The 17,918-nt window shown below is 43.7% G+C and overlaps 1 protein-coding gene across 5 annotated transcripts in view; it reads right to left on the bottom strand.

Moving 5' to 3' along the window:
• Nucleotides 1-287: 287 nt before the first annotated feature.
• rerea (arginine-glutamic acid dipeptide (RE) repeats a) overlaps nucleotides 288-17,918 on the bottom strand; it is a 118,312-nt gene continuing 100,681 nt past the window's right edge. For 4 of the 5 annotated variants that reach the window (XM_029505619.1, XM_029505617.1, XM_029505618.1 and 1 more), the window contains 11 exons: nucleotides 8,937-9,099; nucleotides 8,739-8,831; nucleotides 8,010-8,209; nucleotides 7,600-7,761; nucleotides 7,392-7,505; nucleotides 5,923-7,301; nucleotides 5,068-5,290; nucleotides 4,248-4,968; nucleotides 2,751-2,924; nucleotides 2,471-2,651; nucleotides 288-2,389 (listed from right to left, as the gene is read on the bottom strand). In XM_029505619.1, coding sequence (XP_029361479.1) covers nucleotides 2,356-2,389; nucleotides 2,471-2,651; nucleotides 2,751-2,924; nucleotides 4,248-4,968; nucleotides 5,068-5,290; nucleotides 5,923-7,301; nucleotides 7,392-7,505; nucleotides 7,600-7,761; nucleotides 8,010-8,209; nucleotides 8,739-8,831; nucleotides 8,937-9,099 — 3,444 coding nt within the window. In that variant the 3' untranslated portion in view covers nucleotides 288-2,355. The remainder of the gene's footprint in view (nucleotides 2,390-2,470; nucleotides 2,652-2,750; nucleotides 2,925-4,247; nucleotides 4,969-5,067; nucleotides 5,291-5,922; nucleotides 7,302-7,391; nucleotides 7,506-7,599; nucleotides 7,762-8,009; nucleotides 8,210-8,738; nucleotides 8,832-8,936; nucleotides 9,100-17,918) is intronic. The other variant, XM_029505620.1, reaches the window with a different exon arrangement.

Genomic DNA, 17,918 nt, shown 5'->3' on the forward strand with positions numbered 1-17,918 from the left:
GAGCAAATGTAGGACATGAGTATTATCAAAACTCTGCTTAGCTGGAGAATTACGTTTCACTAATGTTAGAAAACGGAGTGAATTAAGAGTCTTTGTGTGTTCTTTCTACGCCATTCAGCCAACGAGCAGCGAATCATCAAATGTTTATCGTTAAAACAGGATTATTATGTCTGATGGGCGCTGGGACTTAGCCGTCTGCTCTACATTCGCCCACAAACAACTGTGTTTACAAGGAAATAAATGACTCATTGGTGTTTCAGGGGGCTGAAAAAAGGAGTGTGCTGATGTTGTGGTGTAACTTAGTCGTTTATTTTAATTCCACAAATTTTTCAAAAAAATTACAAAATACTCAAATGGAGAGAACACAGGACTCACAATTTTTCTTATTATTTCTACTTTTTGTTTACATTGTGTCATCCCATGGCGACTACTCATATATACAATAAGCTTCAAGATACCAGTATATATATAAATCTTAGCAGTCAGAATTTACATTCTGCTATTGCCGCTTTGAAACAAGAAGCTAAACCATTGACAACACTTAACATCAAAGGTTTTGGAGACACAAAAAGAGGGAGAAAAAGGCAAGGGTACCATCAGGAAACGAGGCAAAGGAAGATGATGGTGGTGGGGATGAATATGAGTATGTTATAAGAAGAGAGACAGGAGTCAGTGGGAGATGGCAGACAGAGTGACAGACTTTTTGGAGTTTTAGAAATGGTCCGTGAACTTAATGACATTTGCAACTATTTAAATGGAAATTATAGTGCTCTAAGAGAAGACATGATCACTTTAAAAATGCAAAAGTACAGTTTCTTCATTTGGTTAAAAAAAAGCCACAGTTTTCTAAATTTCATGAGAGTTAAAACAGTCTTAGTGCTGGGAATAAATGCACACCTTTATATCATGGATTCAAAAATAAAATGACAAGAAAACAATAAAAAAAACAACGGGCTCATGTGCACTGGTATGACAGATCAACACTACGTGTAACAGTCAGTGGCACACAAACACAGCACTCCTGCGGCCCAGGAGGCTGCATACATCCCTAAGGAACCAAGGCATATGAAAACATTGTGAGGATAACACATTCACACAGACGCACACAATCATTACCCCACTACCCACTGGTGGTCAAGTGTCGGCTGGAGATATGAGCCCTGAACCAGGTGAAGAAAGGGGATACCACTAAACAAACTAGCTCCGACTCACAACCATTCACACATTCAGAACAATCTTAAAGTCCTGTTAGACTCCTGTTTTAGTGAACAATGTTAAAATTCCAGTCCCGACACTTAAAAGGGACTTGAAGCAATTATGAATTTCTTCAGTTCAGCCAAATATGTTTCTAGTTTCCACGTCTTTAAATTCATCATTAAAATCCATATCTGCAAAAACAACAAAATAATGAAGAGCCACTCCAATTTGGTGACGTAAATAATGATTTTAAACTAAAGGATAAAACCTACTGGGTGGATCCTCTTTCAGTGCAAACTTTGTTTTTCTTTTTAAGCCCTGGCTTCAGTGTCCACTCAACAGAAGTCTCAGTGAGCATGTCACCTCTTCAAGTGTATCAAATCATTAACTCAACACTGAGTTTACACATTCGGACAACCTGCTGTGTGACAAAGGTGTGTGGTGAATGGAGGCGATGGGGGTGACAGGTTTATGGTCGATGTGGGACTAAATCTAACACAGTGATGTCAGAGGAACGTCACAACTGAACCACAACTCTCTCAGAAACTTCTCATATAATGCCATGGTGCTCCCCTCTGAAACAAGGGATAATGCTTCAAAACAATTATATTGGAGGTTGAAACGACTTGGTTTGGAGTCCACACTTAGTAATAATAATAATTATAATAATAATTATATGTTTATATATACTATTTACAGACTCAAAAATGCCATGCTGTAGCTTTTCTTAAAATTATGAAAAACCTCCAACAATGTATTAAAATAAATGTTGAATTTAAGATAGCACTTGTTATTTTTGAATAAACTGCCTGACTGGTCTTGTCTTGTCTTTTTTTTTGTTGATAAGCACAGTGTCTTGTTCTAGCACCTACAAAAAAACGTCAGGGAAGCTTGTCATGCAGGAGTCTTGAAGACGTTGTCACTACTGGCTATATACCAAAGAAAGTCAATGTCTTGAAAAATAATAATAATAATAATAATCATAAAAAAAAGTCCTTGACGAGAGCAAAAACCAAATATCAGAAGAATTGTCAGATGATCCACTTTTCCATTCTTCAGAACTGAATGTGTCCTGAGGACCCTGGAGAGCCCTCGCCAGACTGCTCTGTAACTACTTCCTGTGTGCTGCACCTGTCAGCCGCCTCCTCCCTCCGCTGGTTACAGCTGCTTGTCACTCTCCTTCTTCAGCCGGCTGCAACACAAAGAACATTAAGTATCAATACTTCAAAATCAAGGTGGCATTCACCGTTTCTGAGTCTGATTTTGATCCCACCTGTAGTAGTCCTCCTGGCCTGGCAGTGGTCCCCCGTGCATGTGATGGTGGCCGTGGAGCCACTGCTGCTCCATGGCCAGCCTCTGGAGCTCAGCAGACTGGGCATGCATGGCCTGCAACTGGTGGGCTGCGGACATGGGTGGAGGCAGACCCCCCGGTAGGTCCCGTGGGTATGGAGTACCTGAAGGAGGCGCAAACAACGTTTGATCGGAGGATGTGGACTGATGGACTGATGTGGTGTGCTAGTGAAAACGAGAGCTGATGACGGCTCAAAGCTTACCGAACACTGGATGGCGCAGCATCTCGTGTTCGTGTGGCGGCTGGCCGAGGAGAGGGTTGGGGATGGCGCCGGGCGGGTAAGGGAAGCGGGCCAGGTGAGGTCCAGCTGCCAGGGGATCGACTGCCAGTGGGTGGGCCCCAGAACCTGACGGACACACAAGACATTCACCACCACCTTCTGGGTGTCAGAGTCTTAGGTTCAGGGCACACTCATCTCATGACAGTGCATGCTGCAGACATTAGTGATACACAGCTTCACATCATGTTACTCCTCTCAAGGTCAACCAAAAGAGTGCAGGGACCACTGCATATCAATTTGATCTTTATTCGCTGTACAGCGTCTGAAGATATATATAAAAAAAAAAAAAAACTTCAATCCAATCTCATCTCTGTCACCGCAGAGAGAATCAAATTTCCTATAATCTGGTAAAAAAAGTTACTGCCGTTAAAGTCCCGTTGTTCACTCTTCACTGTGATGAGGGAAGTATTATAACTGGATTTATTTATTTACAGAGAGCTTGACTCCGATTACAGCACACTGATTGATGCCCTCTGCTCTATATTATAAAAGCTAATATTGACCTCGTGAAAAATGTATTTCCATCTGCTTCAATTCCTGATAATATATAATTTAATCTGATAAAATAAACAAGTACTTTATTATCATCTTTCTAGTTTTACTTTGCCACTTTTCCCCCAACCACACAATCTTTAAATAAACTTCCTTTAATGCTAAACAACAAAGCTGGAAACAACATCCTGCAATTTTTCTTGCTGTTCCAGCTAATTAAAATATTTCTACTGAGGTCGGTATTCATTTTTTTTCACCAAAGCCTCAAGTAAACCAAAGTGTGTACTGCCTGCTGACATCAGTATAAACCACGTTTTCCTTGGTGGGCTTTTAGATTGGACATCTGCCTTACTATAAATTGATATAAAAGAGGTATTAATAGCATTCATTTGCTGCTTAATACATTAACTGTAAAAAGTTAATTAAATGGAAATAATCTATTGCTCATCAACTTCAAATCTGTTTATATTACTTTTCTAGTGATTTCGTAAACTTTGTGCTGATAATCTCCTTTCCCATTTCAAAATGTATAACAACATGATGATTCACGGTCACATCACAACAAAAAATGTACACAGTCAAGCATTAAATATTCATTTACATATTTTTCTAAGTTCATTTAAATACGTTTCCAAAGGATCAGTGTACAAACATGCTGAACATGTGAGGAAAAAACTGACTCAGTTAAGATTCACTTATCTGTTGCCCCATTTATAGATTAAATTAAAACAAATCAAGTAATGAACAATAAAAGGGTCCATTACTAGAATCATAATGATCTCTCATAAAAGAAGAACTACTGTGTTTGCTGAGAGATCAAACAGAAATGGTTTTCAATGAAAGTGTTGAAGTGGATGCTGTGCTGTGCAGTTTTAGTAGTGTAGTAGTGTGGAGGTGCAGATTTATACAGGCAGGGCTTTCTCTTACCTTGGTGAAGGGGGTCTTGCTGGTGGAGGTGGAGATGGGAGTGAATATGTGAGTGCTGGTGGTGGTGCGGCGTAACATTGAACATCTGTAGACGGGCAATGGGGTCATTTGCTACTGTGGCCATCCTCTCAGCATGGAGTCTCTCTGCAGCCAACCTTTCTGGGTAGCTCATTTCTGGCCGCAGCTGTGGCCCAGCGAGGGCCAGCCGCTCACGCTCTAATGGGTTTAGGCCAGGGTGGAAGGAGGCGAAAGGGTGAGGGCCAGCCATGGGGGGTAACGTGATGGCCCCATGCCGGGCAAAGTGCTCCATGGGGTTCGTAGAAGGGTGGAGTGTGTCCATCTCTGGAGGCTTAACCTCAAAACCAGGTTTCATCCTTTCTCTCAGCTCTCTCTCACGAATCTCCCTCTCACGCATCTCCCGCTCTCGGAGCTCTCGCTCTCGCATGGCTGGGTCAGCGTTGTACAGGCTGGGCATATGGTAGGCCAGCAGTGGGTCTGCAGGGTTGAGGGACACAAAGAAGGGGTGGTTTCGATTTGTGGGTGACATGACGTGGGGTCGGGCGTATTCACTGAGGGTGCGCAGGGCAGGAGTATCTGGGCCAATGTATGGAGGGACAGCTGCAATTGTAGTTGGGGGGCCGTCAAAGGGTGGACGCATGTGGGCGGGGCCAGCCATCTGAGGTTCACCCATTCTGCCTTCATGAGAGGAACTGGAGGCTTTCTGTGAGGGGAGACACGGCACGTTTATTATATTTTTTTTTTCAGAATGTAACCACAGTGAGGGAAACGGGAGACATTATGTAGAAACCAAGTCACTCACCGCAGCACGCTCGGCTTCTTTTTCTCGTTCTCGCTCCCTTTCTCGTTCTTTTTCTCTTTCTCTCTCTCTTTCCTTCTCCTCCCTTGCTTTTTGTTCTGCTTCCCTCTTGGCTTTCTCTAAAGCTTCCTCTCGTTTCTTGGCCAGCTTAGATGAAGCCAGGGGAGTGAAGTAGAAATCTGTCCTAGCACACGAGTTGTAACCTCGGTCCAGGTGCTTGTAAAACCTGCAGCCATAGCAGAGAATATCAAACATTTATCATATTCAACAATTACTCAGAAAAAATAAACGATGCTCCACTTGTAAAATAAGCTAAAGCTATTATTTTTATCTGCAATTCTGCATGTTGAATGGCAGGATAAGGTCCCATTAGATAAAAGACAGCTCGTATCTGAGCTTACACTGCTCCATTATTCAAAGGAAACAAACTCCCTTGCCATTCACTTCTGCTGCTACACTGAGTATGTATTAAAATCCTCATTGCTATTCATTGGTGGCCTGAGAGGCACTTAAGCACAACGCAACTGCAGATACTCATACTCAGATGCCTCTGTTCACTTGTATCTCACTGTATTTAATCTCTTTGCTCTCCATCTCTGATAATTCCTTGCCATCAGCTACTGAGTGCTCAAGGCTAATTGTGGCCTTGGATGACTGTTTTGCTGAGGACATTTGATTTATTGCTTACATCAAAGGCTTAAAACCTGAACATAGGGACTCTCCTGTTGTTCAATGTGTTGGAGTGCTAATCAGCATCCACAGAAAAGACGGTAAGCAGCTCAGCAGATTACTGATAAATAACAGCTTGCACATGTTTCTGTTTTTTTCTTAGTGTTTGGGTCAACACTGGTGACATACCGTGCCGACTGACTGGCATGGCTGGGTGTGTTGACGACGGTTGGCTCTGGCGAGGGGCTTCTCTGTGGTGGTGGGGGGCTCTCTGGCTCTTCTGACTCATCCAAAGGCTCCTCTTTGATGTGGACTGGTGGCAGTGCTGGACCCGGGCCGGCACAAGTGACCGAGGCTGGAAGTGGCATGGAGATGGAGGAGGAAGGAGCAGAGGAAGATGGAGGCTGCAAGCCAGACATGGAGTTTGATGAAGATGGTGGTGGGCCGGTTGGAGGTAGAACTGTATTGAAAGGATGGGATGAAAACGGCTGCGGTGGCCCATTGGGATGTGGGGCTGCTGCTGCGGATGGCGGCAGTGGAGGAGCTGGAGGAGGCTGGTGGCTGGCTGAAGGTGGAAGGCTCTGGGACTGGGTGAGAACTGGAGGCTGAGCTGGGGGAGGCTGAAGCTGTTGCCCTTGAGGCATGAGCTGAAGAGGAGGTGGATGTGCTGATGGAGGATGATGGGTGGATAAAGAGCTGAGCGGTTTGAGGGCAGGAGGTGGAGGCAGATTTGAAGGCATCTGAGGAAACGGAGGTGCAGACACATGGGGTGGGTGTTTGTGGGACTGTGGATTTGGTAGCTGAGGGATGGGCGTGGTTGGTGGGGGCTTGATATGAGGCATGGACAGTGGGGCAGGGGGGAGGGGCTGCTCTCTGGGAGGCTGGCCTCCACTCTGAGCAGATGACTGGGACTGAGAAGGTGGTGTGTGTGGCCTCTGCTGTGATTGGCCAGAAATTGATGGGGGTGGGACCTGAGACTGACCTACAGGGAAGCCCTGTGGGGCCATGGAGTGAGGGTGAGGCATGTGTGATGGACCAGGCTGCAGAGGATGTGGCATGGGAGGCATGGGGCCGTGGTGGGAGCTGGGTAATGACTGAGGTGGGATTGGGGGGCCAGGAGGCGGAGCCTGAGTCATTGGTGAATGTGGAGAAGGAAGCCTTTGAGGGTGGAGGGATGCTCCTGGCTGGATCAAAGACATGGGGCTTGCCTGGGGCAGAGGCTGGGGAGGTAGAGAGGTGGAGGCCACTGTTGGGGAGACTTGTTGGGGCAGTGCAGGGGCTGAGGTTGTCGGTGGAGGAGGTGCTGAAGATGCTGCTGATGTGCCCGGCTGACACTGGATGACTGGGGGGTGCTGGCTCTGCAGGAGCTGCTGCTGTTGGGCAGAGGAATCTGAGTCGCTCTCATTGTCCCGGGGGCTGGGGATGCTTGGGGAGGAACTCCGGTTGTCCTGGTCAATGTCCTTAGGATCGCTACTAAGCTCCTCATTGATGCTACGTCCATCAGAGCTCTCGCCCTCTCCCTCCCCTTCCCCTTCACACTCTGAGGGGGAATCTGGTCGACTCAGCTCCTGAGGAACAGAGGATTGAGAAGGATCAGCATCATGAAACCATGACTATGCCCTTTGAGCCAAATGACTAAGGAAAACAAAGAGACTCACTTGTGTCTTGGACTTTTTGGCACTGGCCCTCTCCGGCTCCTCTGTGTCTGAAGCTCCCTTCTCCCGCTGCCGTTTGACACTCTTCATAGGTGAAGGAGCCTCCTCCTTAATTTTCTGTGGCGCCAAAGCAGTAGAGTCATTATAGCACATTTAACAGGGAACTGCATGCAGAAAAACAAGGTTTCAGCTAGTCTATATTGTGTTTTACCTTGTTTGGCTTCTTCATTGAGTCTGTCTTGCTGTCAGTGCTGTCTGTACTTGCTGCGCTGGGTGAGGTCCGTCCACTGGAGCGCAAATCCTCGTTGGTAGGTGAGGCGCGGCCATCAGGACTGGCTGTCTGCTTCTTACGACCACTACGTAGCGTTGACATCTATTGAAACAGAGTCAACATAAATCATATGGATATTTGAAATAAAAAGTTTACATGGACATAAACCCTACCGTAAACTTTTTGAATACTTTTATGGCTCTAAATATGTGTTTTCTCTTTAATGCTCATCTAGAGCTGAGGTTATTGTTTTGTTGTCTGCCTCTGCATTACACCCAGGAAAACTCTGAGGCTGAGGATCCTGAAGGTGAAAATAGAGAGATAGATGGCAAGCAGGAGTGTGTGCGCACCGAGCCTCGATTCCGTCGGGTCCTCATGCTATGCTTCCCGCTGAGTCCATCCTCTTCCTCTTTGACAGGTTTGAACATAAATGGTGGCGGGTCCACAGGCTTCTCGATGGGGGGCAGCTCCCCGTACTTCTTGAAGTGAATGCGACAGTCTGTGCAGAGCAAGATGTTCTCTCGGCCCCCGTGGTGCCAGTCCTTGGAGGCTGAGGAAAGCCATTTACAGTTGTGAAATAATACACTTTCACTGACAACGAGAAGAACAAACAACGCACAGAACTCTCAGAAGCGTGGTAATAATGTCCAATATGGAGAATATTCTTGAATAACTTTGTAGAGCAATAGCTTAAGATTTTTCTTCCTGCAAGCTGAATGAAGAATTATGAAGTAATACTGTTTTCAGATTTCAGTACTAATAAATTTTTTTATGGGTTAATACTATGAAGCCAAAGTTTTTAGCCACCCTTGTTGTGATGGAAGTAAGTGTGATCAGATGGGAGCGTGGCACTGGGAGCCAGCTGTGTGGAAAGAGTGGAGGGATAATGAGGTGGAGAGAGTGGATGAGCTGTGGGCTCATGTCTGATTTGATCAAATTAGGTCTGACATCTTCTGATGCCCATCTGTCACACAGTGCTGCGTTGTGCAGGCTCACACTGATCACAATCAGGACAGGAATAACCAAACAAGTCCATACGACGGGTGTTGAGAATCTGTAAAGGGAACATGGTGTCTTACTGGTAGTGAAACAGTGGCGGCAGGCGTAACCCTTCAGCTCCTGTTCGCTGTCTTCACTGTCAAAGTCATCTTCACTGGCTGAGCTGAGGTCCACTGGAAAAGAACCAAAGACAAACAGTTCAGATATACATTGCTTTCACAGCAGTAGATATTAGGTCATGCCTCCCCCTTTCCATATAAGGCGTCAAATATACATACAAAACTCGCTGGAGGGGGGACGTGAGGGAGTGTTGACAGGAGTTGAAGCAGTTCGTGTCTTGATGCGGCGGAAGACAGGTTGGCGGCGGTGTCTGCGGTGGGCTCGACAACTGGCTGCCTCTGGGGTTTTCTTCCAATAGTAGTAGAAGGTAATTAGCTCTCCCTGGAAGGAAATAGGAAACGAATGCTATTAAATTGGGTGAATATATCGAAATTACACATTGGCGAGTTTGTAATGAGGTGATGGCATCATTTGACTCTAAAGAGTCTGCTGAATTAAAAAGATTTAAAGTCAATTTTGTTAAAACTTGCTGAGAATTTAGGAAATTGACACTGAAGTATCTGCAGTTGGGCTGAAGAAAATATGTGGAATATATACATTAGCAGTCAGCATTGTATTATTTATACAGTGAGGGACCATGGAGTGAGATCAGTCCATTCCAGGATTTGTAGTTGGCCGGGCATGTTTGTGCTGCGGCCCTGTCTGTCCCAGGATTAGGCGAGGAGGCTCACTGAATGCAGGGATATTAGGATCAGTACATTGGTGGCTGCCTGGGTGGCAGGAGCTTGAATGGGGACAAAAGAACATGTCAGGCAGAGCTTTGGCGCTACAAATAGGGAGTGAAATGGCTCCTCGCCCCTTCACTGGAGGAGTCAATTGAACTTTAATCAAACATTCGTAGGGGCGCGCTTGCCAGTGAGCGAGGCGGATAAATCCAGTGTTCAAAAGGCCTGCAGGAAATCGATACCCAACTGAAACATTAACACATGCAATCATGGATTAGAAAGCACTTTGCTGAGGCAGCCTGTGCATATTAACTGCTGCTTTCCGGCCACACTCATAATACACAAGCCTTAAAAATTAGCAACAGGAGTCAGGGACAATTACGCAGTTTCCTGTTTGGCTTTGCCCTTTTTTGCCCCCTCACCATAAACTCTTACTTGTTAGTGGACCCTCACAAGCTCCATAACAAATGCAATGTGCTGTGGATGTTGGGTGAGCAGTAAGTCACCTGTAATCTTTAAACCCCTGGGGATACTCATTTACTGTCGAAGATCTGTAAAAACTGTTGTTCAACAAAGCTCCCTGGTATTAATGGTGATCGACTGCTTCTCAGCTGAGAATTTCAGTGCATAGCTCAGTAAAACACATCAACAGCTTTGCAGCAATATCTTATAATCCTCCTTCAAATGGTAAAAAATGTCAGGAAATGATTTGATTAAATGATAGACTGTTTAAAATGGCTATAAAATCCTTCTCATTAAGCTCTACTCCATCAGGAACATGGTATCTAAGCAAGCACAAAGGTAATATCAGATTTATTATCTAATTTCATGCAACACAAAACTACTTCAGGCCAGTTGGCTTCTTGCTGTTTGTTGTGACAAAATGAAGGTCAGGGATTGTATAGTCGTTGTCCCTTTATCTTTGTGTTGCCTGAGTACCTGACATTAAGGAACAGGTTCTTCAACAACTCCTCAGTCACTGCTTTGATTGGCATAAAATGCTCGCCTCAGTGGGATCATGCCGGTTTAATAAGATCTCTCTTCATGTGGCTCTTAAGGGAAATTCATATCTACTAGTGCCTGTAGGACTCCATCTTATCAGGCCAAACAGTGCTGGGAACATTTACTGAGGGTGTCTGAGCTCAATGAAATCTTCTCAAATTTCAGGGTAAATTAAAGTGCTGCACTGTGTAATGGCAAAGCCACTGCTCCTGTGTTACCGTGTCCCAGGCCCAATACCTTGTGCTAGTTTTTTTTCCCCTTGAAGACCTCAGGACTTCTGGAGATGAACACATGTGGAGCTGTGGCATATAATCCACATGCAGGATCTGAGCAACGAGGAATAAGTAGGATACTTTAAAGTTAAGATGGAAACATAAACTTTTTAACTCATGGAATATTTGCAGACCTTCAAATAACCCTGAATAACCCCAAAGCAAGAATGGAGCAGTAAACGAGTATCACACCAGCTAAAAGCTCTATTAAGTTGCCATGTGTTTGTGCATCTATTTTAAGCAGTAACAGGACTTTCTAGTCATTTCCCATGTGATTCCCTCTTCAGCCTATCTGGCCAGTTGAGAAGGCAGGACGCAGGTGCTAACTGAGGGAAGGCAGGCGTCCTGATGTGAAATCTAATTGAAATGTGCAGATCAAAAGTTTTGAGTGGTGCTGAGCGCTGGCCTTGCTCTGTGCCTAATGACGATTCTCACCAGTGGCTCTCTGCCTCCTCGCTGCAGGCCGACAACTACACGGACTCAACAACAGCTTGGCAGACACAGGGAAAGGTCACCCTGCCTCTCCATCACTTACACTATGTCAAGTACCATTACATTAGGCAGGGGCCAGCGAAAACATTAACTTGGGCTTTTGAGTGGGTATTAACAGGTGCAAATGGAAAGTGGGAAACAGAAGATGCAGCTTAGCAAAATTTAATTTGTCAGTTATATTGTTACTTTGGAAAAAACACCAGGCCCCTGTTTTAAACAGAATAATGCAGAAAAAACAAAAATGAACAACTCCTTCAGAGCTCACAAACCCAATTCTGAATGAGGTCATGTTAACAAAGACAAGACTGATGGGAGAGGAGTCATACATGGTGTCTGGGTGAAATGGAGTCTAGGATGGCATTCCTGTGGTCGGGACAAGCTTTGGGCAGTAACTTAGTGTCAAAAGGAGACTTGCATTACTTCTGTGAAGGAGCAAGTGTCAAATTTGGTTTCTGTGAAGGCACACACTTTCGAATGTGTCACATCGACCGTGTACTTTTCACCGTGTGCCCACAGCAACACTTTCATTACCTCCGTTTCCCCCCCTTCAGCCAGTCTCTGTGCACCTTTTGAGTTCCCCAGTAAAGTTGTCATTTCCATGTAAAATGAAGCAACATTACACTGGAAACAAATCCATAAACCCGCAGCCAAAAACAGCTCACCTGTATCCGGTAAAAATGCACGGAAATACTTGAGACAGAAGTCTAGATTGGCCCTGGCCTCAGCACCATAATTTCCCCCTGTCCACTAAATCATTGCAGAGCGGTACAGAGTGTGCTGCCGCTCTGCAGAACATGAGATAGTGACAACATAAGCTCAGTATTATAAGGCGTTTTAGACTGCTTCCATCTGCAGGAGCTTTCTGGTTAGTGGATTATCCGACAAGGAAAGGGCTTACCCTCCTATCATGACACTCGGGGCTTCCACTCCAGTTATTGCCACTTAAAATGGTCGTCTACATACAAGTCTTTATGGGTGAAATGGATGTAGAGGTTCAATGTTTTACACAGCAATGTTCCCTTTCCCTACAAACACATCTGAGAAGCATGGCAAGGGTTTCATCCCAGTATTTTACTACTATTATTTTTGATGCAATTTTTTCCGTCGACCCATTTACTTTGACGGATAAAATTACATCAAATATAATCTGCACTCCTTAAAATTCAATGCTAAAAACACTAGAGAATAATTGAATAATAAATATATAGAAAGTATGTACCCTAATTAGAGGTAATATTTTTATTTGGTTTAATATTGTTTAGGGAAAGAGCATAAAAGTCTTGTTATGGCACGGAGATGCATTTTGATCTAAACTGTTTATATGATACATAGTCACAGTTACATTTCACACTATTTGTTACCTCATTTAAATCAAATTCTGCAAGGCCATTGCACTTAAAAAGAGAAGTCCAGGGGGCGGGTGAATGTATCCTCGATCTTTGGATACTAGGATTTTTATGGGTACTATAATTTAGAAATATCATTTCGGATAGGATTGTATTCAGGTTTAAACTCAGCTGCTGCGTTTTAAGCTCATTTCCTTGACTGTAAGATTGAGACTTAATAAGGTTAACCATGAAACCCCTGTAGACCACAGTGTAATTGCGGGTGGGAGTGCAGAATCCTCTACTGGGCTCGGTGGTCCTGTGCGCGCAGGCAGGGCTGAGGGCGAGGGCTAAACTCATGTATTTACACCCTCATCCCCTCTCAGGCCCAGTCCTGAACAGATGGTTTCTGTTTTTCTTGGCAGATTTGTGACAGAGCCACAAAAGGCCCCTGCTTTGACATGTAGCCAAACGGTTAAGGCCGTTACTGGCAAGAGCAGGGGAAGGAGGAGAAAACAGGGGAGAGCTGAGGAGGGGGAGGGAGGGTTGAATGTGGAGGAGAGCCGAGAGGGAGGAATAAAGAGCTAGCAGAGGATAACAATGGACAATCAACCTCAAATCCAACCACAACCCTTCCTAAAAATCTCTTGACAAATAAAAATCTCAGCTAAAACTGCAAAGCAATTCAGCCGCAGCTAGGGGAGCAGAGAGTACAGGGAGCATGTGATTTCTGGGCCCTGGTGGCTGATAGTGGGTTGTGTAAACATCCATTAGTGCAGCATGAACCTGTGCTCCTCCTGCTTCCTCCAGTCTGCAGTCAGTGGAGGGAGGATTGCTTCCTGATTCATTTCAGGGAGGTGAAGGGGAATGTATTTCTCTGAGCTAAATCAAACCATGGTTTAATTATGTATGTGCTCAACCCCAGGAGTTGCTATTCTTCATCGCCCATGACAGGTTGAACAGCGTATCGTTTCAGTGAGTGGTGCTTGACTTCTCTATCATCCTCACTCTGACTGAAACTGTAGGAGGTAGCATTGTAAGCGCTTTGACACCAAGACAAGCAGGCCAGAGGTGTATTTGTGATGCATAGGGCCATGTGACCTGGAGTAGAAAGATGAACATTTATGTCTTTTGACAATGTTTCTACTAAAGCATTTATCTTTAAAAGACACATGAAGTGAAAATTGCACTCCACAACTATGAGCTTGACACATACATTATGAAGCAAGTTAGAGTGATGCTAAGAGCTGGATTTGGATTCATGAATGAAATGCTCTTAAATTACAGTTTGCTTTTAAATAGATACACAAAAAATGCAACAGCAATAGGTAAAATAAATCTAAATGATCATTTATTGAAGTGTATTAAAAAAAGTGGCGGTGTCAGTGGACTTAACTGATTTTTCAATCATATTTTCTATTTGGGGGAAAGAAAAAAAAAAAACCACACACACACAAGTTTATGTTGTGTTTTCATTGTAGGGGCTTTGTGGTTCATACTTTTTATGAAATAAAATCCAGGGGTCAGATATTAAATGCATCAGCCACATGTATATAGTAGATTCAAAAATAGACCTACAGCATAGTGATGCCTTTAAGCCCAGCAGCAGATGATGGAAACTGAACAGTGAAAGGACCTTGGCTGGTGGAGCAGAGTGAATGTGAAAGGCGGTTAAATGGACAGCCATTCCCTGCTGCGTGGAGCCTTTCTGCTAGAGAATGACTGAATAAGCTCTGCTTTCACAGGTCAGGGATGCACATGCTGAAGAATCAGCACTTGTGTTTTTTCCTGCTGTAAGCGCTTTTGCCAATGAAAGCAGATTGGATGGCAACAGTGGCTTTCTGCTGGAGGGTCGATCCTGCGTGTTCTGCGTATAATCTAGTCACCAAAAAAACCACAACTTGCAGGCCACAGAAGAGCTCAATCACACGAGCAGCTCCGTGTCTCTGAGCTGCAGCTATTAGGCTGAAAAAAGATGTTGCTTACAGTCAGACTGTGCTAAATCGCCTGTGGTCTGTTAAAAGAACATCAATACATACTGGTTGAGTTCCCATCAGTCGACAGTGATTTCACTGACTAAACAAGTTATATCGTTTACCAAAACACGGAAGCTGTCCTGTCATACCACTGACAGCTGTTGCCAACTGGACTGGGCCCCTTTAGCTGGTTTAATTAGTGTTTGAACCAAAGTATTTATAATTACACTCATCCCCAAGGTTCTGGCTGCTTAGCTAAGGACAAGGCAATGAATTCAACTTGACGTTTGTACAGATTGTACCAGGGCAAACATCTGCTGTGAGGTTGTGTTGAGAACACTGTTCTCCTGTTGGCCATCCTGTAAATGACAGGGCCTGGGGGGATGAGTGCTCTCCCTTTTTTTTAAATTTTTTGAAAGAACAAGATGCTGCAAGAAACGCTCAGTACATCACCTTCTGGTTGATCTGAGTGCCGGCACAAACAAGGCATCGTTTAAAAAAAAAAAAAAAAAAAAAAAGGAAAGACAACGAACTACAGCTCAGGTCACCCATATGTCCTGAATATTTGAACATGTTTTCCTTTCACTGTGATGCCCCCCCGCTTCACTCTAAATACAATCAGAAGCTTATAATAATACAACAATAAAATATTAGTGCCGCATTGAGAGAGGAAATTACTGTGAACAAGTTATATTTTCAAACAATATGCTGCTTTTTGCACAGTTGAAATCTGACTGTCTGCCATCTGAGGACTTGTTTGACTTGTGACACGAACCCAAACCAAATACCTACTGTGGGTTCACCTGTGCCAGCTTTCCCAAAACACTGTCACTGCACCTGCTGGTCTTTTTCATCTCCATGCAGAAGTAAAACAGGAACCAGCAGAGTGAAAACAACTTCAGGCATCAGCTCAGTGGTTCATACCTGTTTTCCTAGGGTTCTGAATGTAACGTGCTGAGTGTAGTAATAAAATATAAACAAACTTGTTTTTGAAAATTTATTCCTCTATGTTAATATTTTTTATGATTTTCACAACTATATTCCAAAAATAGAAATAGACAACAATGTCACTCCTACTTTTGTGCTAAGATATGTCTGCTGTAATCTTGAAATGTGAATTAAAGCATTGTGGCCACAAGAGAGGATGCAGAAGAACTGAAATGATAGGCAGACACAGACACCATGCTTAAATTCTATCCATGTATAGTCTGACATTGCTACATTAAGGGTTATTACATTATGGTTTTCCTGAGTTATATTACAGTGTTTTTATTATGTATAATATATAACATAATATACTGATATGAGAACGTACAGTTATTATTTTCATGCAATTTATAATCTGCTAGACATAAGCTGTGCTCAATCAAATTTTTGGCATCAGTTTATTTTTGCAGTAATTTTTTCTTTTTTTGCATTTTATCCACTATACACAATAGTTCGCACTCTGTCCTGTGTGAAAATATCTTTTTAAATTGATCAACTATGCCACTGTAAATGCCCCTGTTTAGCTGGACAACAAACAGGGGAACTGGCAAATTTTTATCAGCTGTGGCTGATACAAATCAGTTCTGAAAATAGTGTTATAGAGTATTGATATCCCATTTTCATGAAAACCTCTCCAGTAAAAAAAAATATCAGGTGCAGCATTATCAGCGATCTGCCATTTCAGCATATTTATTTGTTTAAACACTGGGAGTAGCAAGCTCAGGATCTGTGACGTCCTCTCTGGGCTGAAGGAAATGGTGGCTGCAAAGAGAGTTGCAGACTGCCCAACGACACACCCACTTCCCCCTCTGGGCCTTTATGTGACTTTATATAAAACATTCCTGAGTGCTAGTCAGGCCTGGTGTGTTTACACAGCGCTGGGTGCTTACCCTTGGCACTAGCAGCTCGAGCCGTGCTGGCGCTTCAGGGACAGTTCAGCTAATAGGGGCTAGTGGGAGGAACACAGAGGGACGCCACACTGTGTACTGCAACCTCTGGATATAAGCCCAAAGGCTTTATGGCCTGCACTCGGGCTCAACAACAGAGGTCTGGCCAGGACTTGAGGCAGGAACACTGGCATTTCTGCAACATGCCTCTTATTCTGATGGTTTGTCATGCTCTTGGAGACACACAAATGCGTCTGTGACTGGAAATAATGGAAAAAATTTCTGTGCTTTACCAGAGATTACATATTGTTGTGTTCGTGTTCGTGACAGAATTTGGAGATGAGCAGGGAGAAAATACATTGAGCTTTCTTTAGGTATAGACAAGCTCTCACACAGTCTTACAGAAATAAAAACAAGTTCCATCTTAAGCAGAGCTTTTTTTCCTGGTGCGACAACGCAGGCTTTTCAGTGTCTATATTGAGCTAACGCCCCACCTTACCCCTTCTCCTGCGATCACTGCTACACTGCTCATGCTCCTCCAGCCATTTTCTCCTCTTTTCGTATGTTTAAAGGGCAGTTTATTTTCCATTTGCAGAGGGAAAATTAATCTTTTTCTCCTCTGTGGTGGTGGCAGGCCGAGATCCTGGAGGAGGTCTATTACCTCTCCTGCCAAGTACACTCCCCCTCCGGGTTGAATTGCATTAATACCTCCTTTATAGCCAATCAACTGGACTAGTCATATATTTCAAAACCAGTAAAAATAATTGCAGAACCCTCTATGAGGAAACTGTATTCACATACTTTAATTTCTTATTCAAAAGGATGAGACTGGTTTGTAGAAAAAAATGTAGCACAAAAGGGGTGACACTAAAGGGTTCTGGAGTAAAAATGTTACATGATATGTAGAGCTGTTTGAGAAACAGGGTTGACGTATCCTTAGCTCACAGAAGACAAGCAAATGAAGCGGGTGAGAAATATGACTAACACCTTTGATTTTCTTTTGATGTCTGTGTCAGCATTGCAAAGGCACTCTTCCAGCAAGAGCATCCTCAAAGAAATGGCAATGTCTGCACTGTTTTATGAATCAAAATGCATATCTAAGAATAAATTGTTAAGTCAAAGGTGTGGGGGACTTGAAAGCAATACATACGTGTACAGCTGTTCCTTTCAATGACAGTTAAAGTTATATACTTCTCTTAATAGTCTTCCCAGATAATGATTTTCGGAAGATATTTTATATCAGCTCAAAGAACAACACCACAAAGAGTATGTGTTGCTGATTTTTGTTTTCAACATAATCAGGTTTAACAGGCTTAACTGTTGTTAATTATTACTCAGCCTACATTTGACCCATTTGTACAGTGAAACAGGTCACACAGTTGTTGAACGATGATTAAACACATTGACGCATGCGCATGTTTACACTCACACAGAGGAGGGAAGCTCAGACAAGACAAACATCCCTCAGCTTGAGCATAAAAAACACAATATCAGGAGATCCTTCAAGCAAAGGCAGTTTGAATCACTATATTTA

The sequence above is a fragment of the Echeneis naucrates genome, chromosome 7 (genome assembly GCF_900963305.1).
Source record: "Echeneis naucrates chromosome 7, fEcheNa1.1, whole genome shotgun sequence".
In the NCBI taxonomy this organism is placed as follows: Eukaryota; Metazoa; Chordata; class Actinopteri; order Carangiformes; family Echeneidae; genus Echeneis; species Echeneis naucrates.